The sequence below is a fragment of the Mixophyes fleayi genome, chromosome 6 (assembly GCF_038048845.1).
Source record: "Mixophyes fleayi isolate aMixFle1 chromosome 6, aMixFle1.hap1, whole genome shotgun sequence".
NCBI lineage: Eukaryota > Metazoa > Chordata > Amphibia > Anura > Limnodynastidae > Mixophyes > Mixophyes fleayi.
The window spans coordinates 26,873,592-26,900,207 of NC_134407.1; the positions used below are offsets into that span (position 1 = coordinate 26,873,592).

Genomic DNA, 26,616 nt, shown 5'->3' on the forward strand with positions numbered 1-26,616 from the left:
AAATAAATATTTGTGCCCTCTTAAAAAAATTAATTGCCCCCTTTGTTGGAAAAGGTTGCTTCCATAAATAAAACTAAAATCATCTTTATTTTTTGTTCCAACATAATCCAAAGGGAATCTTGTAATCCTTGTGGAGGATTTAAAAAACAAAAACAAAACAATGTAAAGGATGGACGGCTTTTAAGGTACACCCAATACAAAATGAGTTAATGTCCAGTGAGCCTGACGACTTAATAGCCAAGCAGCCACCATGGAGAGCACAGAAGCTAGATTGGAGTGGGTCAAGGATGAAGTTAGGTAAGCTGGTAAGGCGGTTATAGATAAGCTGCTTAAATCATTTGGAGGTCAAAAGGAGGAAAGAGATTGGTTGGTTGTTAAAAAGAGAGCCAGAATCGCGCAAGAGAGATTTTTAAGGATGCGTAAGACAAGCACATGTTTACACGTGGTGGTAGTCATTCTAGCGACGATCGTCATGCTGACAACACTTACAGCGACAGGAAAACTCAGAATGTTCTAATTCCAATATGGAGTCAATACAGACTTGATACAAGATACTTGATACTTGATACTCACAAGAATTGTGTCCAACCCTTCCTTAAAAACATTACACACCCGCAAGCTCCTCACATTGCCCCCTTAATAGAATGAATGTAACTGCCGCTCCTTCAAGTGATGTAAATCTCAATGTCCAGTATGTTCTGATGCCGGAATTCCTGTGAGTCACTTTTTTCACATATCTGTATTAATTCCATATAGGAATTAGACCATTCAGAATTTTCCTGTCGCTCTAAGTGTTGTCGGCATGCTGCCCTTTGCAAACTCGTATCCCACCTTTTAAAGGAAGAGGGGAAAATGTCAGTGGAGAGAGAAAAGATTAAGAAGTGGAAAAAGGTGGAGTCAGGTGGGAGTGTTGAGTCAGAAGGAGCAGAGAAGTTGAGAGGGGATAGGGTCAAAGGGGCAGGCAGAGGAAGAAGAGCTTGAACCTCTTCCCCAGGTATAAGAGTGTGTTCCCACTTCCATGGTACTAAGGGAGGTCAGTGGGCAGAAGGAAGCTTGATAAGCCCTTCTCTGGTACAGAGTCTTTGACAGTTTCGCCCACTCTTTGCCTCTTGGCCAGGTTAAATAACCAGTGGGTGCCCGGGTATTGTGACACAACTTACAAAGAAGCCAAAGTCATCTGACCACTCAGTTCAAACACCAAATATTTGGATCTTGTTCAGATTAACCACCCATGTGTGTAGCCAAATTGAGTGATGATCCTACTAGTAAGGGATGAGGTCATGCGGTAGGATTGGTCCATGTGGCCACAATGCGAAATATCGAAGCTGTTGCTAAGTAACTATTGTGTTAGGCTGAAAAGCATCATACACAATTTTAATTGGTAAATCAGAACATAAGTTTGTTTGGACACAAGAGTTTATGTTTATTATGGTTATGTTTCCACTACACATGAATAAAAATTGATAAAAATACCTCAAAATGGCCAAGTACATCGCGATCATTTTGTTCAGCGTTGTATGTTCTTCTATAGGCGTAGTATGTGCCTTCACATTCAAGACTATCCACGACCCGTGTGTCGTATTCCAAAGAATGCAGGGAAGGAAAGAGATCATGAACCTTGCATAATGAAAAATACAGTGAAAATTAGGGAAAAAACACTGAGTGTAAATTAAATACAAGAAGTATGGCACTGTATAATGGTGAACATTATGTTATCATGTTTCTTGGTATAGACAATGGACCTGATTCATTAAGGATCTTAACTTGAGAAACTTCTTATTTCAGTCTCCTGTACAAAACCATGTTACAATGCAAGGGGTGCAAATTAGCATTCTGTTTTGCACATAAGTTAAATACTGACTGTTTTGTCATGTTGCACACAAATACTTGATAGCTTATTTGTACACTGAAATTTAAAGTTGATATTTGTGTGCTACATGAAAAAACAGTCAGTATTTAACTTATGTGCAAAACAGAAAACTAATTTGCACCCCTTGCATTGTAACATGGTTTTGTCCAGGAGACTGAAATAAGAAGTTTCTCAAGTTAAGATCCTTAATGAATCAGGACCAATGATCTTAATAACAATATGAATTATTACTGAAAAATAATGTAAAACTAAGTGATCTGTTGGATAATAGTTGATCACTATTGTATGTATTAAGTAGACATGTCATAAAGAACCTCTAATTTAATCAACTGAACATTTATTGCTTCCAGAAAGACTCGATGTAGGTAAAATATGCCAAAAATCAGGCAAAATAGTATAAGAAATGAGATTTGGTGTAAGCTTCAGGACGTAAAGGATACACTGTGACTCAGTAGCATAAAGGTGGATGAAAAAGGCCTCCAATCTGTGAAAAACTCTAGAATCAACCACGAATCAAATAGGAAAGAACGGAAAATGGAGGGTCCCATAGCAACTTGTACAACCAATCCAGGGTTAGTGACTGGTTAAAACAAGGAAATGTCCTTTATAGAATCATGAGTATCAGTTATTGTCCTGTGAAGATAGCCCTGGAATTAACAAAACATGTCCCTCATTCATGTCAGAAAGACCCATCATGGTGAGGAAAAAAAGATGGCTCTATTTCTGGCTACCTGGAGTTAAAAAGGAATACACCAATGGTGCTTTATGTAAGCAGAGAGAAAGTCTCAGCTATTGGGGGCAGAAGATTATATTTTTGAAGTGTTCAAGGAAGCAAGATCTGCAAATAACTGCAGAGTTTCACTCTCAAATGTTATAGGATTGTCATTGGCAGCTTTAAAGCATTCTTCCTTTAAAGTAAAATAATGTAGATGTACAATCATACCATCAAATGTTTCAGCTAGGAAGCTTGAGCATTGTATTGTAGAGATGGGCTTGAAAAAGTCACCACTTTCTATGCCAATAGCTTCCTGGTTGTTAAGCATTTAGCATTCTTAACAATCTGCCACTTTACTAGGCTCTCAGACCATACATCCATGTCCAAGAAAATTGTGTACTGCTTCACTGTTTTTCAGGGACAAAAAGGGGTTTCTTTTGGAAACAGAAATATATTTTTTTTATGCTTAATTAACCACAAAAACAGATAAAAACAACTTTTACTATGGTAACTTTTTACACACTTACAGCAATCCCAGAAAGTTACTTTAATTCTTGAGAGTACAGGGGCACTAACTAAGTGCATGTATTTTTAATCAATTAGTAGGGCATTATAAGGTCAGAAATTAGTATTTATTTAACTTTATTTTTTTTACTAGGGAGGATTTTGAAACAAATTCAGATAGGTATTTCCTATTTTATTACTTATATATCCTATAAAAATTCATATCAGCATGGATCTATTAGCAATGACTGTCATGGGATAATTAAATCCACAAACCCATGCAAGATCAGATGCAGGAATGACTATTAGGTGGAAGCCCTGAGTGATATCACATGGTCAGTGGATTCACCAGTAGTTCAATCCTCCCAGCACCATTGTCACGTTTCTAAATTGTAAGATGTGATATTAAAAACTTCAAGTTTTGAGAAGGGGTTAAGGAACTGTGGAGATAAACAAAAAGTGCAAAAAAGGAAAAAATTTCTTATATATACTACATCTATGAAAATAACTAAAACAATAAAAAAAATTTGAAAGTAATAAACCAAATTCTGGGGCAAGGTTACAGACATTTAGAAAAAAGGGCTCACGTCCTTGTGCTGAATTACAGTTTGACAGCCCCCTATATCACCTCTCAATGCCCATCTCTATTTTTATGTTTTTTATTTCATATTTTGCTTTTTTTTATGTCTCTAGATGTGGTGTAGTCAGGGGAGTGCTGGTATATTTTAGCCTTGGGGGCAAGACTCGACTCAGCAGCCTATTAGGAACATTTTAAAGGAAAAACAAAATGCAGGTGGCCCAGTGACCCAGCCCAATGTAGTCCATTATGGGACTGGCCCTGGGGCGGGGGTCAGATAACCCCCTGCCCCCCAGGTGTGTAGAACAGCTAGATGTGTCCTTGTGATGAATTACATATTGACAGCACCCTACATCATCACTTATGCATGTGAGTCAGCACTAAGTCATGAGACCTCACATTTGCCTGACTCTGTTACTTAGCAATGTATAAAATAGAATGTTCAATATAGAGTATCAATTACTTCATCGGCAGTCAGCTCTTTTTCAGGTTTTAATAATACCACGCTCTTGTCTACTACCCTCAATCCACAGAGAGAACCAGGAGCAGCCTGAACTCGGAGAGACACATCTGATCCAGGAAGAACTTCATCTGGGGAAAACCCAACTGATACCTGGCAATAGAGAGAGATCATATACTTGAGGTTACAGAGAGGGTGAATAGCAATTTCGTTATTTTGCTGTTTGTTTGACTTTCACATTTGGGATTTATGAATATCTGACTGGCAGAGTATGCATTGTACTGTTAAATGTACTTCAACCCGGTTCTTCAAATTGTATACTTTGTGCACCAATTTTGTAATATCTTGTGAAGCAAAAGTAGAGAATTAATTTAAATGTTGGGACTTGCTTTATTAATAAGACCAATGTTAATGACTAACAACACTTCAGATAAAAATTATTATGACATTTTATCACATAGCATACTAATACTAATATTGTTCTATAATTTACAATATGCTTAAATGTTTGTGTGTTTAATTGTATGACATCGTTGTTACCCCTATGTGGGTGTAATTTTAACTTATTATTTTTAGGATTTGTAAATAAGATTTATAACATTACAAAAACTTAATACATTTTTTTCCTGATTAATAAAACATATTGGGACTCACTTTATTCTTGAAACATCTCTGCATGCTTAATTTAGCAGAATCTGCTATAATCTCTCCATCTGGGAACAAAATGTAGCTGACAATTTCAAAAGTAGGAGAGAGGTCCTCAATCAGGGAAAGCTTGAGAGAAGTCTCACCTTGTACATCTATGTAGAGGAGACATGTATTAACATTACAAGCAACAGTCAAAGAAAATTTCACACAAGAAAAGGAAAAGAATGGATGTGCTTGATGGTGCAAACTTTATGTCCATGTGTCGATGGAACCAGGGTACATTTCTGGATGTGCTCATGGACGTTGACCCCAGAAGGAGGACCATGAAGATATATCTTTGAAAGTGATGAAAGTGATAAATTTAGAGGAAAGAGGATATTTGGGTTGCCCTTTACATATGTAAGAGTTACTCCTGATAATTCACTATATTTTGACTTGTATATTACAATGATCTGGAAGTCTGTAAATGAGAAGTTAGGTATTTATTACAGAACTAGTTGTGTCCTTACCCCCACAACTAGACCTTGGCACAAGATTTCCTGCTCTCAGCCTTTGTCTATAACTCAGTCACATTCATCTTGGCCTCAAAATCCTCCCTAAAATACTATTTGGCACTATGCCTCCATATACCCATCTTTCAAGGCCCTTTGTCAACTGTATGCTGACCTAAAATTGACCAAAATCATCTTACCAACTATCTTTTGCCGCTCTAATTGACCCCATTGCCAGATCAGGCCTTCCCCTATCTCTTGCCTCTCTGTTGCACTCACATCATCATCATCATCATCATCCCCATTTAATTATATAGCGCCACTAATTCTGTAGCACTGTACAGAGAACTCACTCACATTAGTCCCTGCTCCATTGGAGCTTACAGTCTAAATTCCCTAAAACACACACAGACAGAGAGAGAAAGACAAGGGTCAATTTGATAGCAGCCAATTAACCTACTAGTATGTTTTTGGAGTGTGAGAGGAAACCCACGCAAACATGGGAAGAACATACAAAATCCTCACAGATAAGGCCATGGTCGGGAATTGAACTCATGACCCCAGTGCTGTGAGGTAGAAGTGCTAACCACTAAGCCACTGTGCAGCCACATCATTTCTTCTTTTGGTTATATTCTACAGAACAAGCACATCTTTGCATTCCTAATTTAAAACCATATAGGTGCGCAAGTCTCTCATACACAGCCTCTAAATCAGGGCCATATTAACAACATTATGGGCTCCCGGGCAAAGTAGTGCACCGGGGCCCCTAGATATAGATATAGATATATAGATGTATACAGATACAGATATAGATATAGATATATAGAGATAGAGATAGATAGATAGATGTACTTGCTCACTCACCCTTGAAGGTTTTTTTTGCAGGTTTTTTCTCTTTTGCAGGATTATTTATTCTCATTAAGAGCCGTGCCTATGGGGCCCCCTTGCCCGTGGGGCCCCCTGGGCAGCTGCCCATCGTGCCCAATGGAAAAGATGGCCCTGCCCTAAATATTGGACAAGCCTTCTCATACACACAGACCCTAAGTATTGGACAAGCCTTCTCATACACACATATTGGAAATCTGTGACTTATTCAATGTACAAAGCGATCACTTATGACAGATTTAAGAAATGTCACTAAGGACATGTGTGGGTAAATGTATTAAGGACCGATTTTCGCTGATATTTGACGACTGACAGCTAAATTTAAAACTGCAATGTGTTTAAAGGCAAATCTCTGTCCATCTGTGTTTTTCATTCATATCTTACAGCCCAACTTCCTCTCACCTGTTATTCTTCTTTTCTTTGCATACCATGTCTGTTTTATCAATGCCTGAATTTTATGTTTGATTTTTATATATTTTGTTTTGAATATTTTCATATATACAAGCTACTTGAATTGTTTTTGAAGTGTTTTTGTAATTCTCTGTCTCCCCAGGTTGTGCCTGAAAATAGGCATTTCTATCTCTAGAGGCCCCACCTATTCAACCAAAACAAACAAACAAACAAACAAGCAATTAAGCAACAAAGCTAATTATTGTTATTTAGAAGAAATTTGAATGATAGTATAGATGCCATTTCTTACCCTCATCTGTAGTTCTTATTGGTATTTCTAAATGTCCAGAGAATATTATAGATGATCTGGAAACACCCTAAACAAAACATAAATAACATAATTTGCTAACTAAACCTTTTTTAAAATAACAGCATATTGCAGAAAAATATAAGGCTGGGTACACACTACAGATCTTTTGACCAATGTTTATGACCGATTGTACCAACGATTAAAAAAAAAAAAAAAACCTGTCTCGATGAGCATGCCATTTTAAGTATACATGTTTTAAAAGATTTACCCTCAGATCTGTGCTCTTCACCTTTCATAGCCATCAGCTGAAAAGATCATGGGGTATATTTACTAAACTGCGGGTTTGAAAAAGTGGAGATGTTGCCTATAGCAACCAATCGATTGTAGCTGTCATTAATTTAGTACATGCTACAAAATGGCAGATATAATCTTATTGGTTGCTATAGGCAACATCTCCACTTTTTCAAACCTGCAGTTTAGTATATCTAGCCCCATGACTCTGTAAACTCTATGGAAAGCCTGATTGTGAGTGCATACACACTGAAGGATTGGAAGGACTTTGTTCCATAGCCGAACGAGATTTATAGTTCTGCTTAACAATCAAATCAAACAATGTCCGCTAAAAGGAATAACTTTCATTATCACCATCACCATTTCATCTATTATTTATATAGTGCCACCAATTCCGCAGCGCTATTTGTCATCACATCACAACCCCCTAAGTCAATGTTCCATTGGAGCTGACAGTCTACATTCTTTCATACACAGACTAGGGTTAATTTTGTCATTAGCCAATCAATCTACAAGTAGTTTTTGGAGTGTGGGAGGAAACCAGAGCACCCAGAAGAAACTCACACAAACTCCCCAGATAAGGCCCTGGTCAAGAATCAAAATCATGCCCCCAGCACTGTGAGGCACAAAGACTAACCACTGAGCCACAGTGCTGCCAACAAACACATGTTCATATGGTTATTCCTCTGCAGACCTGACAAGTCTCCAGTGTCTTCAGGAGTGAACCAGATGTGACCACCTATCTTCACTGTCAATATCCAAGATTACTTTAGACAAAATCTGAGGAGATTACATTTATTTAGTGTCATTAAATATAGTGGTACTGAAGTACAGATCAGCACTGTTCTGTAGCTCTCATTTACGTCTGTGAGAGGTGGCAGATAGCGTTTTGCAGGGGGAAGTGCTAGAGGTTGTCATAATAACAAGTGTTAAGACACTGATTATGCCTCTAAGGAAAGTTATACTTTTGCAACTGGAACATCGGAATCTCACAATAAACAGATATTGCTGGAAATACTGAGAGTATAAGAGTATAAGTGCTCAGGAAGACAACTTGGTAAAGTAAAGTTTATATATATATATATATATATATATATATGTAACTGGGTTAGGAAAACAGGGTAGGTGGCATTGTACAGCAGCAGAGAAGTCACACAAATCCACGGTTTTGGTACAACTGGCCTTAGCCAGTTGTGTTAAGCAGGAAAAATAAAGAAAACTTCAAAATAAACACCTGTACGGCACTAACTAAACACGGGTCATTACTGACTACCAAACTAAACAAAACATAATGAGTTTCAGCACATATATTTAACTCACAGCCAATATCAGGCTTTCTCTTTTAGAGACTCTGCAGTCCCTTCCCCCGGGCAGAGCAGAGACTGACAGTCTTTTAAACAAATCTCATAGGTGCACCCATTAATCAGTCTGCTGCCAGACTAGAAGATAAGAAGACCCGAACCGGGCCTTGTAAAGGGAGCCCACCTTTCTCTTAGTTTATACCCCAGGGACCCTTACCAACTTTTTCATAAAGCTGAACACACTTTTTTGGGAAGCTCCTTACCAGACAAAACAATCTCCCTGGGGTTTTTAAAACACATGTCACCATATATATATATATATATATATATATATATATATATATATATACCGATCAGCCACAACATTGAAACCACCTGTCTAACATTGTGTAGATCCCCCTCGTGCAGCCAAAGCAGCTCTGACCCATAGAGGCATAGACTCCGCCAGACCTCTGAAAGTGTCCTGTGGTATCTGGCACCAGACAGTGAGTAGTAGTATATGAGGTATACATCATTCTAAACAAATTAGTATTTTGTGGAGAAAAACAGTGTGCTTTTGCTGCATGATTATTAGCATTTTCTAATGTAAGTAATCTTGGGTGGGGAAGTGACATCTGTATTAAGTGGGGAAAAAAAACTGGGTGTTTGTGTGTGCGGGTCAGCAGCAGATCCCCTTAAAAAAAATACCAAATTCTAAACTTTTTTTATTTTTCAATACTTGTGAAGTTGTTAAGGGTTAGTCAGTGACGTCTGTATTTATTCGGAAAAAGAGTGTTTGCATGTGAGGATTTTTTCTGGGGATTTTTTGCCATTCAAGTGACTGCATTTAGAACATTGCAGCAGCTGCAAAAAAATGTCATCTGCCATGTCAACAACTGAAGCAAGCACATTAGATAAAGTAAACAAAAAACCTGTGGTGTAGGGAGTGTATGGTACAACAGATAAAAATGGTGAAACACTACGTACACACTAAATTTGGAAGGTTAGTCAATAACATGGAGAGCAAAGAGGCAGTAACAATCAGGTGTCTTTAGATAGACAGAGGCATCAGATGATATTCAGATAAGTAGATAGATACCCTATTGTAAAGTGTTACGTGATTTGCTGGCGCTATATCAATAAATGTAGATAATGATAGATGAAGGTGGCTTGCACCCATACTCAAAGACTTCAAAGAATATGCACAAATTAAACATAATAGGGCATCCATTAGAGGCTCTGATGCCACAGACAGCAGTGTTCATTGGATAGACAGTGGCATGAATTAATAGAGTTAAACATTTATAATGAAGGTGGCCTGCACCCATACAAAAAAATTCAAAGCCTAGTACTATGCACTCTTCGATGGACAAAGCATTCATCAGAGACCAAGAGCGGAGCTTTCAAATGCCCAGTTTTACTAAAGTGATTGCTTATGCTACAAGTAAGGCAGATCTGTGCCATAATGCTGCCCTTGTGAATCAAACAAGGGGACTCTGATATATTTGCCAGTTACCATGTATATCTACATCCAATTTCCATGTATATGAGATTAAAATGTCAATTTTGATTCGTCATTTTGGCTAAGCTGAAGTGTAGTATCTGAGCTATTGAGATTGGTTCGGTACGCCTTGAATGGGCGGGTCTCCTTGGTCTGATGCCGAAAGGCCAGAGGTGTTTGCAGCCCGAGGTGCCTGTGTCTTCAGGGGACAGGGCCCGTAGGTTACCTGAAAATGCAGTTGTGGTGGGACTGGAATCCTCACTTTGCACAATCCCTGGGTAAAGAGGATTGCACAAGACTTGCGGCAGAGGCGGTCCCAAAAACCCATGTATATAAATATGGAATGTATAAATAATGTATATTTGTTATATTAGTGAAGTGTTAGGCATATATGTAAAACAAACAGATCAGCCAATAGTCGGTCTCCTTATAGAAGTAAGTATATATAACTGATTTTGATGCAGATTTGGTTGCCAAAAACACCTGTCTTGACAAGACCATTGTCTTGATAGTCTACAGTCTGAGAAATTAAAAGGGATAGAATTTGTCAGTGGCCAAGAATACATGTATAGATGGAGATATGATTGCTGATGATTTATGCTATGTGATGGAGTTAGAGAACTGTATAGAATCGTTATTTTTTTTTAATTGAATCAGAGAAAGCAAATGCAACAATGGCAAAGTTACAAAGTTAAAATCCTTCATTAAGACTGCTCGCTGCAGACTTTGGCCAGAATTGGTGAAAATTTGGAAAGCTGTGAAGGGATCATTAGAAAATAGACTGGAATGACTGGAAATTAATGTTATTGCTGTAAGTAGAAATATATGAGAAAAACAGCTCAAATCACATAATTTTACACATTTTTCACAATTTTTAATTAAATCCACATTCAAAACCAAAACCTTTCATGATATTTGGGCAAAATGTGTAACAAAACCAAAACACAAAGGGCTAGATTTACAAAGCTGCGGGTTTGAAAAAGTGGGGATGTTGCCTATAGCAACCAATCAGATTCTAGCTGTCATTTTGCAGAAAGTACTAAATAAATGACAGCTAGGATCTGATTGGTTGCTATAGGCAACATCCCCACTTTTTCAAACCTGCAGCTTAGTAAATCTAGCCCAAAGACTTTTTAGAACCACATTCAAACCCAAATTATGAGGGTCAGCGCACATCTCTAATATATGTATAACAAGCAAACAAAAGGTCCAGGATGTCTGGTGCAAACATGCAAATTCAGCCCCTCACACCAGGGATCCAAAACAAGAAGCAATTTGCAACAATATAATAATAACAAAAAAAGTCTCAGATCTCTCACAATTCCATCAGGAAAAAAACAATGCAAATATTTTTTTGTCTTCACAATTTATTAATTTTGAATAGAAGTAATCTCTTGGAAGACAGGTTACACTATGATGTGTTTTTTTGTTTTATATGGCATTATGTGTCACATTGGCGACAAAGTGATTCAGAAGAAGACAGGAAGAGAAGAAAATTCTTTTCACATTTACGTTTGAATTGTTTTTTCACGATGGAATGAGTCAGGTGTTTTGTCATTTAACAATTCCACTAACTGTTATTACTTGCATATTGCTCACCAGATAATGCACGTCAAGATGATTGTCAATTTTATTCTTCCTTAGATCTTTTTGTTTTATTATATATTCCAGCTTGACCTCCTGCTGACCTTCGCAAGGGAGAACTTCTTTCAAGGAATGGATCTTTAAATAGTTATTGTTCCGGGTATAAGTAGGATTTAGGTTCAGGAGCCCAATGCTGTGACGAGGAAACAGAAAGGCAGGATCATGTGCCATGTCCGTGAAGTTTGCTTTTGCCTGTGAAAAAAGTAGCAGAAAATAATATATACATCTGGCTATATTGCCTGAAGCTCCGTTGAACATATGCCAGTTTAAATTCGTAAGAGGACACACGCCTATGCGTCAATGCAGACTCACTTTTTTATGGCACTTGTGCCTACATACAACTAGAGAGGCAAAACAGGGAAAGGGCGGTCAAATGCAGGCCGACTACAGTAAGGGGCGTTTTTCATACATGCAGAAATACGCAGATATACGCCTTTTAGAAGGAGTATCGTTTGCATCAGGTGCAAACACACATTGATGAAGATGATTTGGTATAAACCAGATGCGTATACTGCTGATCTAAAGATGTATAAGGCTCTGCATAAGGGAGAATACTTTATATTTGTGTGCTTTTTACTTTAGTGCAATTTACGCTCACTTTGTGAAAATCTCTGCATCAGCCCCGTAGAGAGAAATCAAATTATCTGTGCAGATTAGTTTATGACTGTACAATTTGATGACATATTTAATAATAAAAAGTTAAATTAAAAAGTGAACCCTTTTCTGACATAAAAGTTAAAGAAAAGGAATGGGGTTTGGTTCGGTATCTAATTAACATTCAGGGGTAAATGTATCAAGCTGAGAGTTTTCCGGCTGGTTTGAAAAGTGGAGATGTTGCGTATAGCAACCAATCAGATTCTAGCTATTATTTTGTAGAATGATAGCTAGAATCTGATTGGTTTTTCAAATCCGCCTGAAAACTCTCAGCTTGATACATTTACCCCTCAGAATCAAAGTAAACTGTATAGGAGAACACCACCCTCTGTCACGTATCTGCTATGCAGATTTGTTTATTTTTATTGTCCTTAGAAACATTAACAGGTGAGCTGACAGATACATCTGTATCTTAATGCACAGACCTAAGCTTCTCTTTTGTCACTTCCAAGAACAATGAAAAGAAATGAAAACAAATCTGCCCGAAATATAAAAGTTACTAAGGTCGAGTTCCTTTTTATTCTGTCTTCTGCTAAATGGAAAAAGTATACTATAGGTTTTTTTCTCTCCTGATAGCTACAAGGCTCACAAAAAATATAGCAGTAAAATATTGATGCTTACCATGAAAGTTACCATGCCCTCCCAATGGTTTGTATTCTCTATCTTGAAGGAAGCTTGTCCTTTCTGATCTGTTAGCAAGGTCTTCACAATTGTTTGGGATCCAAAGTTACAAAGGTGTACAATATGTCCTTGGACGCCATTGTTATAAGCATCTACCAGTGTAATCTGTATATTGAAAGACAGGATGTAAGCACCAAAGTAAACATGAAAACTAATCATTATCATTGTTTATTTTTAAGGTGCCACAAATCTCTGTTGACCCAGGCATGGAAACTGAATGAGGATATACAAGGTTAATGGAGAAGTTGCATGCATGAGACCAAGATTATTATTATTATAAGCCTTTATTTATAGGGCGCCACAAAGTTTCCGCTGCACCGTACAAAGAGAGACATAAGACCATACAGGGTAGATACAGTACAGAACATTAAACAAATGCTACCAGGACTTCAAACACTCCAAACATAGCCTGTATAGTGATGTAAGAGCAGAATAATAGGTGGAGAAACAAGAGGGAAGAGGTTCCTGCTCATAAGAACTTACATCCTAGAGGGAGGGCAAACAGACAGGAGACACAAAGGGAGTTAGAGGAGGGGAACAAGCATAAGAGAGGGTGAGAGAGAGGGGGAGGTAATAAAGTATGGATAGAAGATTAGGTGGATGGCTCGTAGGCTTTGAGGAAAAGATGAGCTTTGAGTGCACGTTTGAAGGAGCCCAAATTAGGGGACAGTTGGGTGGAGCGAGAGAGGCCGTTCCAATGAAGAGGGGCGGTTCCAATGAAGGGTAGTGAGGGAACTGTTCACAAACTAAAGGTGAACGTGTAATGCTGAGGGTAATAGGAACCAGTGGGAAAGGATGGTAATAATAGCAGAGGGAGTAATATCAGGTGAAGGTAGGAGAGACTTTAGGGAAGAATGAAGCTTGTGGGAGAGTCTAGTCAGATGGGGTGGAGAGTTCCATAAGTGGGGAGCAGCACAGGAGAGTCTTGAAGGGGGACTGAGAAGTGGCAATAAGGGAGGAGACGAGACACAGGTCAAACAGAGATTAGAGGTGCTGGTGAGGGCTTTGAATGTGAGGGTGCATGTTCAAGAGGAGAGGTCACAAAGAAATACATAAAATAAATCAAGTCTTTTATGAGTAATGCATTGTTTAACTCACCACCCCACTGTATGGAATCCCAGCCTTGTAGCTAGTTTCAGACTCAATAAAGAGCACTTTGGTGATTATATCGGTGATTGCTGTTTCACTAGTTTTGGATGACTCAATTCCTAGGGGGACATTAAGGATGAAAAAAAATCTAATTAAAAACATACTAGTTGGCTGCATGTGAGCAGAAGCAGCTAGAGCCCTGGTCTGCTGCGTGTTTGATTAAGCTATCCTAGCTCGCCTTTCCCTGCCCCCAATAATGCATAGTTGCCTACTCTCCCAGAATGTCCGGAAGACTCCCGAATTTCTGGGAGTCCTCCCGGACTCCAGGGAGAGTGAGGCAACCTCCCGGTTTCTAATCGCCACCTATAGTAAAGTGGTGGGGGGGGGGCGGGGCTTAGGACGTGAATCATGTGTCACCATGACCCCACCTCCTGCTGTAATTGGCCGGAAACAGTGATTGATGGTTTGGGGGCGAGTCCAAATGACATGACTCAGCGGGCCCCGCCCCCATCACGCCCGCCTCCCCTGATCTCCCAGAGGAGTACTTGCCAATGTAGGCAAGTATGCAATAATGTCCTCCTGCTGCAATCTCCAAGACACAACAAACAGAAATCTGCTTCTAAGTAGGAACAGTTTATTCACAGGCCATAGATAAAGGAAAGAAACCGCAGTCTCCCCAAACAAAGAGTGTTTACTGCAAGAGGTACTCAATGCAATTCACAAATGCAAATAAATCAGTGAAAACCCTGGGCATGTGAATTAATGCAATACAGAATTCTCATTTATAAGGTATGAGATGCTATGTTTGAAACATGAAATCTGTCTGCAGATTAGAACCACACAGTCAGGTGTGTAACAATTAGAAATGAGTGGTTCTGAGTCAGATCAACAGATCCAAATTTTGGAGTATTGAGTCGATCAGAGTCATGTTTCTCGCTCCAGACTGAGATCTGAAAATGAGGGAAAATGCCATTTCCAGGAAAAAATGTCGGATCTCAAGTCGTGGATTGATATCTTCTATATATAGCTCTCCCTCCTGTTCTCAGCTGTCATTTTAGAATTGATAGCATGTGAGTAGGACGTTTGCTGTAATTGTGTGATCATAAAGGGACTTGCAGAGGATTGAACAGGGTGAAAGAGGCAATGTATATTGAAATAGCTGTGACTTTACTGCATATATCTTAACAGTTTATTTACAGATCTGTCTGCTGGAAATATGTGCTGATAAATTGGGTGTGAGAGAGGGAAGAGTAGACAATAAGTGGCTACTAGTAGTAATAGTATATTAGTAAATTAATTAGGAGTAGACAAACATATTTGTTATTGCTTTTAGAATTAAACTGCTTCAATTTGAACACAGTTTTGTGAGGGGCAGTATCACTGATATCTGCACCAATAAGCAGGCAAAAAACAAGGTGCTCTTTGAATTTGAGCAGCGCACCCCCCAAAAATATATTTCTCGCTTTTAAAATCAAGATGTTTCAATCTGAACGCAATCGTGTGAGGCAAAGTATTAGTGACATATGAGCTATTTAGTGGGCAAAAAACAGGTTGCTATGTGACTCTGAGCAGAACCCCCCCCCCAAAAAAAAAACACATTTTAGTTATTGCTTTTAAAAGTGTTTGATTGTGTTGGCAACTGTGTGAGGGGCAGTATCACTGACATCTTTACTACTAAGCAGCCAAAAAACAGGGTGCTCTTTAACTGTGAGTTGCACCCCCCAAACAAAAAACCGAAAGAATATTTTTTTATGAACTAATTGTATACATTTGAATAATATTGTTGAGCTGTTAGGTAAAACTTCATTCTTTATCTATCACTTTGTTTGTAGGTCATACATCTGGTGTGGTGGCATCTACAATTAGCTCCAACATTAAGTAGCTTTACTCCTTTTGTTAATCATGGATCAGTCTATAAATCAGGAGCATCCCAGTACTAGTACTGGCAGTAGAAGTACTTTCTAAACCTCTACTAGTAAAAAAAAGCTAACGTGGAAAGAAAGGGTAAGCTAGAGTGCTTTAAATCCAAATAATATTTGTAAAAGTCAAAGAAAATATCAGCTCTTGATGTAAGGATTAATGGAAACATTACTTATGAAGGTGGTGACTTTTCTGAAAAAAAAATAAAAAAGCTAACATTCCATACACCACCCACAACAGGGGCGGACCTATATTGTTTTTCTGGGGGGGAAGGGTGAATTAGTGCCCCGAGCCCTGTTTGCTAGTAGTGATCCTGCTACTGCTGTTATAATAGAATACTAGAATGCCTATTGCAAAATAGATTTCCCAACACTATAATGCATCTTCTATAACTTACCATGCACCATCTTCTTTCTCTTAGTTTAGGTCTGTCACCTTAAAAACAGTCACATCAGCATCTAAAGAACACTGAGGCATAAGAACAAATTGGGCGCTCACAGAATCCCGAGGAGAGTCTTAGGGTGTCCATAAATGCTATATGTGAGCTTGACATTTCAGATTCTGAAACTGTAATCACAGAGCAGTCTCATTCCAAAATGTCTGAACCATTTGGAAATGTGAGGATGAGTAGTAATGATGATGATTTAGAAATAGTGATTGAGGATGCTAATATGGAATTTGCTAATGAGGGGGGTAGTTGTGGATCTGAAAATAATGAATGTGTTGTTCTTGAGCAAGATAATAAGGAAGATAATGATGATTGTGTCCAAGTAAGGAAGTCACCAGTGTACCACCACATGCCTACACGCCCTTCACACCATTGGCCTTCGTGACACAGTTCTTTCCTTTAGTGTTTCTACCTCTGGCACATCCTCCCCTGTTCTCCCACTATCTGTTGGCTTCCCACAAGGCTCTGTGCTTAGCCCTTTACTTAGTTAATTTTAGAACTCTTCTCTTGTGGCACTAATTCGCTCATTCGGCCTCCAATACCACCTGTACGCTGATGTCACCCAAATATATATCTCTTCCCCTGATCTCCTTCTGTACTATCTTGTGTAACAAACTATTACCATACTATCAATAACAAAGAAATATTCATCTTAATCAGTCAAAGACATTAAACTGAAATCAGAGTGTTAGGATGCTGTAATAGCGACAAGGAAAATAACGAGTTATTCACAGTCCGGACCAATCACAGTGGAGTAAGTACTATATAGGAGCAACACATAGCACATCTACCCACAGCAATAGTCCTGAGAAAGTCACGATCACGTATCAAAACGCGTCGAAAAGGCAACCAGCACGTCACACCAAGGAAGTAGCTATGTGCGCTCCACTGTGGAACGCACGCTGGCTGTCTGACCTCATCACATTCAGCGCTTCTCCTTTCCATCGACAGCCATGGCACGACTACATAGGATTCGGACCTAAGAGGAGTTTTCCCTGAACTAATTACCGCAAGTATTGGGACTTTATCGTGTTAAGTCTTGTGTCTCTAATTGGAACCATTTGCGTATACCCTCCTTACAGACTGTTACATTATGGACATTAATATGAACAGTTGATACCCTTTTTGGAGCTACTTGTTCATGTTCTTTCTTGCTATGGGTACTATGATGGACATCTGAACCTGTAGATCAATATATCTGCATGAAACTTATGCCTACACAATAATTTGATTCATTTGAACAATATATTTCTGATCCTTGTTTTATAGTGTCAATATATTCTGTTATATTTTTGACATACACAAGTTGGTAATCATCTTAGTGAGATCACTGACATGGAAGAAGGAGGTGGAGGTGCTGGTGCAGCGGGTGGTGAAGGACATCACTGGCGCTTCCACAGGAACCCCAACATAGATAAAATTGGATTAATCCCATACCCTGAAGCAAAGTATAATCGGAGTCCTATAGACCCTAGAACAGGTCCTTTGGATATAACAGTGAGCACTGAATCTATAGCATGATTATGGTGTGTACATCACAACTGGGTGAATTTCAACACATACCATGCTATGCAGACACAATAAACTTGGCGGTTCAGATTTTCTAAAAAATGACAGGTCAGTTCAGGAAATGCTATCTGCGGGCAATAAAATTTCTGGACATTTTTGGCATTCAGTGACCGTATGTACAACATTGCAGCAGCTGCAAATTAAAAAGCATCTGCCATGCCACAAACTATAACAAGAGGTAGTAACGAGGTGGATTTCCACACTTTATATGTTTCAGCTAGAGAAGCTGAAGGAGGAAATGAAAGTAAGTGATTCTCCAAGTATGTTGGCCTGGTAGCTCAAGTTCTTTTTTTGCTTTTCCAGGGCCTAATGGTTTTCAGAATTTTGAAATTGGATCACCACACTTTGGCAACCATGCTTGATCCTAGGTTAGATCACATGTAATGTCTTTCTTTTCAACTGACAAAAACCTTCACAGATGCAAACAGCTCCTAGTGAGAAAGTTGTCAGCCCAAGTCACACATACCATGTCCCCTGCTTCAACTTCCCCTAAAAATTCTATTGCCAGAAAAAAAACTTACCTTTTCTAAGTCACAGTGATGAGGATTCAACACAGCACACCAATGTGAAAGATTATTATGATATCTGGTTAGGCCTAAAATAAATGCCCAACTATATTGATACGTCTACCGCATCTTAAACTGATATACTTTGTAGAATGGTGGAGGATTGCTTTAAGGAAAATTTTCAAATTAGCATCTCAGACAGTGCCTTTGAATTCTGGGAGGAAAAAAGGCAAATCCAAAACCTTTCACGATTTTTTGGCATAACCTGTCACAATAACGAACACGTTTTAGAACCAAAACCACATCCAAAACCAAAACACAGGGGTCAGCTCACATCTCTAATATATATAAAACAGTATTAATATTAACACAAACAGCCAGATCTACCCAACACAATCACATAATTTTCACATATTCATATAAGGCACATGGACAATGCTGGATTGCCTAGTGGACAGTGATTAAAATAGCGGAATTTCGCTTCTCGATATTGAAAGCTATTGAATTGGACAAAGAGTTTGTTAGTTGTCTGAAACAAACAAGCTGAAGTTTACAGTTGCAAATACTGTAATTGTCCCTTTGCAGAACATATTTGTGAATGTGCGCTCTTGGCATGAGGAGAAGATGAATACTTTTTTTTCCAAAAAACCTATATGTATCCTACCTGTGCCGTCCTCTGTGATAGAGGCTTTTACGTTCACTTTCATATCCATGTCACGTCTCGTTAGGTATAAGGTCTGGGATTCCACTTCCAATGTGGAGCATCCTGAGATGTCCAACTGTGGGAGACATGAGGTTCAGAATATGCTCTTCTAATGTTAGTATTCCAATAGGTGATTACATACAAGCCTATACTCCAATAAACACAGATGAAAGTCGACATTTAATCTAGTATAAAAAGCATAGCGGATACTACAGCGCCATGTTGTAGACGTCTGTTTAGAAATAGGGACACATTGTGGTTTGCAGTTTTAGATGGCTAGTTGCTGCTTTGGTGAATTCATGTTGAAGGGTCACTAAGCCTTGAGCATTTTCTTCTACTGATAATTGTAGGCATATTTACTGACAACTACTATTCTTTTTACCGATCTTTTTGTTTGTTTTACTAATATAAAATGCATGAGATGATATGCAATCTAAAGGACATAGGGTCTAAAACATTATAAAATACGAGTACACAACACTACTCGTGGCCAAACCACTGGTATGATACATTGTATGTTCAATTTAGTCATTTCAGTAAGATTTTAATTCCACGGTATTGACTTGAGTGCGATGGATGTTTCAGAGAATAAGAAGGTAAAGATGTAGCATTCACTCTGACCAGAGATATTCTAATTTATATTATCCCTCTTGAAGATCACATACAACAACCATTGCATAGCTTCCTTAAAGGTACATCTGGCACCCTAATACATAGAGACAGCAGTGCTAATACAGGGTACAATACACTGTGATCTGTGACAAGGATGTAACATAGGGCATTAAGTGAAACCTTCCCCAAATAATGTCGCTAGTTCCTAGTTTGGCATATGGATATGTCAAATTCTCATCGATATTAGTTCAGCACGTAAAAAAAGGCACAGGCAGGGGATGGCTGGGCCGGTCCTGTAATGGGCTACCTTAGGCTAGGTCACTGGGCCACCTGCATTTTTTTCCTTTAAAATAGGCTGCTGAGTCGAGTGTTGCCCCCTGTGCCAAAAATTGCCAGCCCTCCCCTGGGCACAGGTACACTTTAGCATTAACTACTACCAATTTATTTGCGCCTATTGTTGTCTCAAATACATTTTGCATTTCACTCTTTAACCTCACCTTTCCACTGAAGTCAAGGCACAGGTCGTTTGGCGATGGTCTGTAGTTGTATGAACTGAACTTTCGACACACCCTGATCTTATAATCTCCAGGTACTGGCTTCCCATAGGTGTATCTAAAGAAGTGTGAAAACAAACCAGAGAGTAAGATTGCAAGAAACATCCAATGCGACCAATAAACACGTCTATCAAGCGAATAAGAAAAATAAACTTAATAAGGATCAAAACTTTCATTTTAAAAGATGCTGAACAATAATTTGCTAAAAGAGGATTATTTACAGACATTGTTCACAGGTGTAAATCTTGCACTTAAACAATAGCAACCAGTAATGCAGCTTCCAATATAGGCTATAAGGTTTAGTATCACTTTTTAGAGGGTGGGACACATATTTTTTTAAAGTGAGTTACTTATTTCATTTTTCTGTTCAAGTTCTGTTCTTAAGAGCATTATGATTTAAAAAAATATCTTATACCAGGGGTTGAGCATCCACAGCAGATACATATAGCAATAAAAAAATAAATAGAGAACAGATAGGTCTCAAACTAATGTAATACTGATTATACTGATATAAAATAAAAATGCCAAATAACTATTGCAGAGTTTACAGTGATTATTTCATGTTTCCTTGGAAAGGGGACAAACAATCTACTTATAATTTTGTTTCTCACTTGAATCACAATTCACAATAATGCACCACCCGTCACAAATAAACTACCTGGACATCACTCTATAGGTAGCTGATAAGGTTGTTCAGACCTCTACATATTAGAAAACTGTTGACATCAACAACTTTTTTTCACTAGTAACCACCAACTAGGCTGGTGAAGAAACGTAACTAGAGGAGACAACTTCTCCATATCAGAAGGAATTACTCTCTACCAACTAGGTTCAAAGTACAAGCTCAAAATCTAGCCAGGAAAACTTCTATTAGAGCTTATTCAGAAATATTTAAATTAAACAGGGAAATATTGCTTCATGAAAATGACAATAAAAACACAAAGATATATATATATATATATATATATATATATATATATATATATATATAACAAAGGAAAGTACTATGTATTTTAAATATGTACATATTAATGTCTGACATATAATTATGGACATTTTTAAGAAAAACTATCCACTCTTGCTTCTTGACCCAGTTCTGATGCCAAATACAGAAGGTGGACACGTTGTGGATAGGTAAAAAAACATAAAGGTTTCTTACAGATGTAACAGCAAGAGATGTATTACATGTGCCTATATCCAAAACAAAGTGGAACAGTTTCAATCAAATATTACCATGTCTGAATCTGGTATAAATTATTTTCTAAATTGTACAAACACCATAAATTTAGGATGTGTGTTCCAATGGCATTGCAACCTTGAGTATTTTGGCAAGACTTCTCTTTCTCTTATATTTCTTGAACACAAGCTCAATATTATAAACAAATGTGAAAATCACAGTGTCCACGATCACATTAAGGAGCGCATTATAGTGACCTCTCTGGTCTTTAACTATTTGGTACAGAACATATTCCAATAACACAAAGGGGGGGGGGGGGTGGGGGTGGGGTAGACTGATTTTGCCGACTGATTATGCGTGAGGCCCTCTGGATACACAAACTAGGACGCTGTAAGAGTAAAGTGTTTTACATTATGGCGTGGGTAGTCTGTTTTTAAACCTATGTAGTATGTTTTGCATTTATGCAATGTTTTTCATGCTCTTATATTTGCTTATACTCTCCATAAAGAGGGTATTTAAAAGACGTAGGTGGCTGTAGTTTCATCATTTATGAAAATTACCACATACCATAATGGAGCCCCTATGCTCACCTCTGCCACTGCTAACACTCTGCTTCACTTTTATTAGTCAACTCACACCATGTTTCACAGGAAATAACTTCAGTGTCTATGTAAGTGGCCCATTGGCCTTCCTCTCCCCATTCCCTATTTTGCCCCAAACCTGACCCCTCCCCGAGATTCTATCCCTTTGAATGCTCACCTGCCCCCTATTTTAAAATAAGAACACAGAAGACTGAAAAAACAATACATTTTGAATTAAAAAAAAAACAACAAAAAAAACAGGTATTATAAACACTGATTTCCAGAAACAAACCATAAATCCAGAAATACTAGTTATGGAGACTGTAGTGCTCCTGATGTAGGTTAGTGCGCCAGGAAGCTATTTTAGTATATAGTTGCCAACATATTATACAACATCTCCAGATTGCAAATCTCAGTTCCATAATCAAAAGCCCAGAATAGTGGCTTCAGGAGCAGATGGACATGTTCTACTTGCTATGCTATAAATAAATGGTAATAATAATAATAATAATAATTATAATAATAATATGGGGCCCAGTGAATGCTTATTATACCTCTGCAAATGGCACCATTTTTTTTTCATAATATGATATTGAAAAAGTTTACAGGTCCTTGGCAGCCAGGGAATGGCTGGCATGTCGTTAAGGTTGGATAAATGAAAAGAAAACTTGCTTTACTCTCAGTTTCTTTCTCCGTGCACTCCCTATCTTAGGTAAGTTTAACTCTAACAAACCCAACAGAAGCTAGATGAGTTTCCAGTGCTTGGCTTCAAATGGATGTGCACCTTTCACCTGCAATAAGTGGAAGCAGCTATTTTGTGGGTTGTGATGCCTCAGTGTTGTCACAAATTCATAGTAAACGAATAGGTTGCTTTGTCATGAATATTGGTTGAAACCTAAATTTCTGCTTCAAGCTAAAAGCACAAAGCTGTATGTGGGACAGCTCTGTTCAGTTATGGTTTTTGGTAGGATCATTATGCTACATCTGAACAGCAAAGCTTATATATTTTTGTACAGGGTGAAAAAGACATTTGCTTGTCTTTCTGATTTGAGCTACTACATTTTCAAATATATTTATGTGAACAGCTTACCCCCATAACGAATTACAGGCAATAGACGAGAATGATTTTTTTTTTTATAGATTGGTTGGTGTAAACCAGGGTTTCCCAAATCCAATCTTCAAGGAAACCTAATAGTGCAGGATTTCAAGGTCACAAGGGAAATAATTAGGACCACCTGTGGATCTGATACAATGTGTCAGTCAGTAATGAATACACCTGTGCTCCAGCGAGGAGATATGGAAGACCTGCACTACTAGGGCTCATTGAGGATTACATTTGGGAAACGCTCGTCAAAACCAGTGTTTCTTAACCTCAGGAAATTAGGAACTGTTAACACATATGAATATTTACACATGTATATATAGTTTTATAGCAAAAGTATAAATTAACAGCACTAAAGCCCTTGTCACGCATATTACAGTGAGGTGTTACTTACAATCATTAGCAGATGTATGTATATTACTCACCTTGCACATATTTTAACAGGGAAATGTTTACTGTTAAATGGCATAACTTTTGGGGCATGGCAGGTGAATTCAATTTTTGGAAGCACTATAGAGACAGATTGAAAAGCAGTTAGAGATCAGGACAAGAAACATAGCAAATATTGGGGAACAGGGGAGTTCCTCACCATATTCCTCCACGCTGAAGGTATGAACTTTGTTTTTCACTGTGATGGAATATTCCCCCAGCGGAGGCTCAACGGAGAGAGGAAGAGATAGTTCAGCTATTCCTTGTTCAAGACTCACATTCCGCCATTGACCAATTCTGTTCTTTTCAGGATCCTTAAGAAAAAGAAAATCATTCCACATAATGAGGGGTCCCTTGCCATTTATGTTTTGAAACAGCAAGCTCTTTTCTTACTTATGGTAACCCATTTTTGCCAACTCTCTTGAAATGTCCGGCAGACTCCCGAATTCCGGGTAGGTCTCCTGGACTTCCCGGGAAAGTAGGGCATTCTCCTGCATCTGCCCACTTCCTAGTGAAGTGGGCAGGATTTGGAACCTCCATGACGCGATTCCCCATGAATTGTGTCTTGCCTCCCCCAGCGGTAAAATTACGCATTTGTGTCATTGTCTTGTGGGGCGGGGCCAAAATTGTGATACACTGAGCCCCGCCCCCACACACCAACCGCCAACCTCCCCCAGGCCAACATTTAAAAATTGGCAAGTATATGGTAACTTAGTGACCTTCACACCACCTGTGTCATATGCACCATGGGCCTGATTCATTAAGGACCTTAATTTGAGAAACTTCTTATTTCAGTCTCCTGGACAAAACCATGTTACAATGCATGGGGTGCAAATGAGAATTCCGTTTTGCACATAAGTTAAATACTGCCTGTTTTTTTATGTAGCACACAAATACTTGATAGCTTATTTGTACACTGACATTTAAAGTTGATATTTGTGTGCTACATGAAAAAACAGTCAGTATTTAAATTATGTGCAAAACAGAATACTAATTTGCACCCCTTGCATTGTAACATGGTTTTGTCCAAGAACATGAAATAAGAAGTTTCTCAAGTTAAGATCCTTAATAAATCAGGCCCCATATTATTAACAGTGCTATCACAAATAATAATTCTGACCTCGATCACATAAATCTTACAAATGTCTATGTTCTCCCAAAGGAAACCACACTGTATTTCAGCTACAGTCCCACTAAAATAAACTTCCTATTTATGTATCATTGAAATGAAATCTCTCTGAGAGTCTTTAAACATTGATATCCGTAAGTGGGGCGTTCAGATCTGGAGATTTCAGCACTGTATTTTGAAGGGAGTATTGACATCACAGTACTTGACACTACCAAATATTGGCTGGGGGGATTATCATAACAGATATGAAATAATTCAATGCCAATCATGATAAACCCCACATTCACACAGAGAGCTAGTACTTATTTTTATGTTAATCCCTGACTCATTGCAACAGGTGTAAGAACCTTCTTGCCACTTGTACCCACCTATGTTGATGCTGTTTTATGTTGCTTTACACATTTAATTGTCTGAAATGAATCTTTGTGGAATCTCAACATAACATTTCCTCCCCTACATTGCCAAAAAAACACCCAATAATAATTGTATTTTAAGCAATGGTCACACCTAGAGATGGTCACTGACCCCCGTGTTTTGGTTTTGGATTCGGTTTTGGATCTGGATTACCGTCATGTTTTGGTTTTGCAAAACCGCCATTGCGTGTTTTGGTTTTGGTTTTGGTTTTGTTTGGTTTTGTTTTGCTATTTTTTTGGAAAATCCATGTTTTTGGGCCTAAATTAACCCAATTTAGTGCTCCAACTGTTTTAGAGACAAGTAATATAATTGTTGAGGTAATAAATCATCCAAAAAAACAGTTTAATTCTTCGTTGGTAGGCCTATTCTACACACAAAACAGATTGTCTTCCTCTCCATCTATGCATATTGGCAATGCAGCCATCGTCTTTGAATGTATATTACACCCTACACTTATAGTTAAATATGTAAAGAAATGGAAAAAGCCAGTTTGGTTTCTGTCTCTCAAGGCCCCCCTCCACTTGTGTAAAATACCAAAAAATTCAGCCATTATAGACTGTACAATATTAATTGACATGGAGAAAGCCAGTTTGGTTTCTGTCTCTCTAGGCCCCCCTCCACTTGTATAAAATACTAAAAAATTCAGCCATTATAGACTGTACAATATTAATTGACATGGAGAAAGACAGTTTGGGGTCACTCTGTCTCTCTAGGCCCCCCTCCACTTGTATAAAATACCAAAAAATTCAGCCATTATAGACTGTACAATATTAATTGACATGGAAAAAGCCAGTTTGGTTTCTGTCTCTCTAGGCCCCCCTCCACTTGTATAAAATACCCAAAAATTCAGCCATTATAGACTGTACAATATTATGAAAAATGGACAAAGCCAGTTTAGGGTCACTCTGTCTATGACACCCTACCCTTAAGGATAAATTGCCCTAACAGCAGCCTTTCAAGATGGTATGTGATATGGAAATGCCACAAGTCCCTTTCCTCTTTGGGGGTAGATTGCACCCTACACTTACATAGAAAGTTTTAAAAAGATGTTATCGGCATCATCTTCAGCTTAATCCTCACCCTCATCAGTGTGTACGTCATCATCACAGACTATCAATTCATCGCCGCTTGAATCCGCCATTAGAGAACAGTCAGTGCTTGGATGTCTTGGATGGTGAAGGCCTTCCTCGTGGAAGATGTAGTTCATTTTTATAAACATAATTTTCTCCACATTTTTGGGAAGTAACCTTCTACGGCGATCACTGACTAAGTTCTCTGCTGTGCTGAACACTCGTTCAGAGTACACACTGGAGGGTGGGCAGCTTAGGTATTGCAAAGCAAGTTTGTACATGGGTTTCCAAATGGCCTGCTTTTCTTCCCAGTAAGGAAAGGGACTGTCTGACATTTCCATATCAACTACCTCTTGAAAGTAATCCTCCACCATCCTTTGCATGTTTATACTCATATTGGATGGAGTTATGG

At 38.4% G+C, this 26,616-nt stretch overlaps 1 protein-coding gene across 1 annotated transcript in view; it reads right to left on the minus strand.

The window, feature by feature from the left end:
• LOC142160953 (alpha-2-macroglobulin-like) overlaps positions 1-26,616 on the minus strand; it is a 92,866-nt gene that overhangs the window by 41,225 nt on the left and 25,025 nt on the right. Inside the window, exons 6-16 of the mRNA XM_075216093.1 lie at positions 23,752-23,905; positions 23,588-23,672; positions 20,246-20,360; positions 19,098-19,212; positions 14,000-14,109; positions 12,842-13,006; positions 11,522-11,758; positions 6,851-6,917; positions 4,781-4,926; positions 4,130-4,279; positions 1,474-1,617 (exon numbers count right to left, since the gene is read on the minus strand). Of these exons, the coding sequence (XP_075072194.1) occupies positions 1,474-1,617; positions 4,130-4,279; positions 4,781-4,926; positions 6,851-6,917; positions 11,522-11,758; positions 12,842-13,006; positions 14,000-14,109; positions 19,098-19,212; positions 20,246-20,360; positions 23,588-23,672; positions 23,752-23,905 (1,488 nt within the window). The remainder of the gene's footprint in view (positions 1-1,473; positions 1,618-4,129; positions 4,280-4,780; positions 4,927-6,850; positions 6,918-11,521; positions 11,759-12,841; positions 13,007-13,999; positions 14,110-19,097; positions 19,213-20,245; positions 20,361-23,587; positions 23,673-23,751; positions 23,906-26,616) is intronic.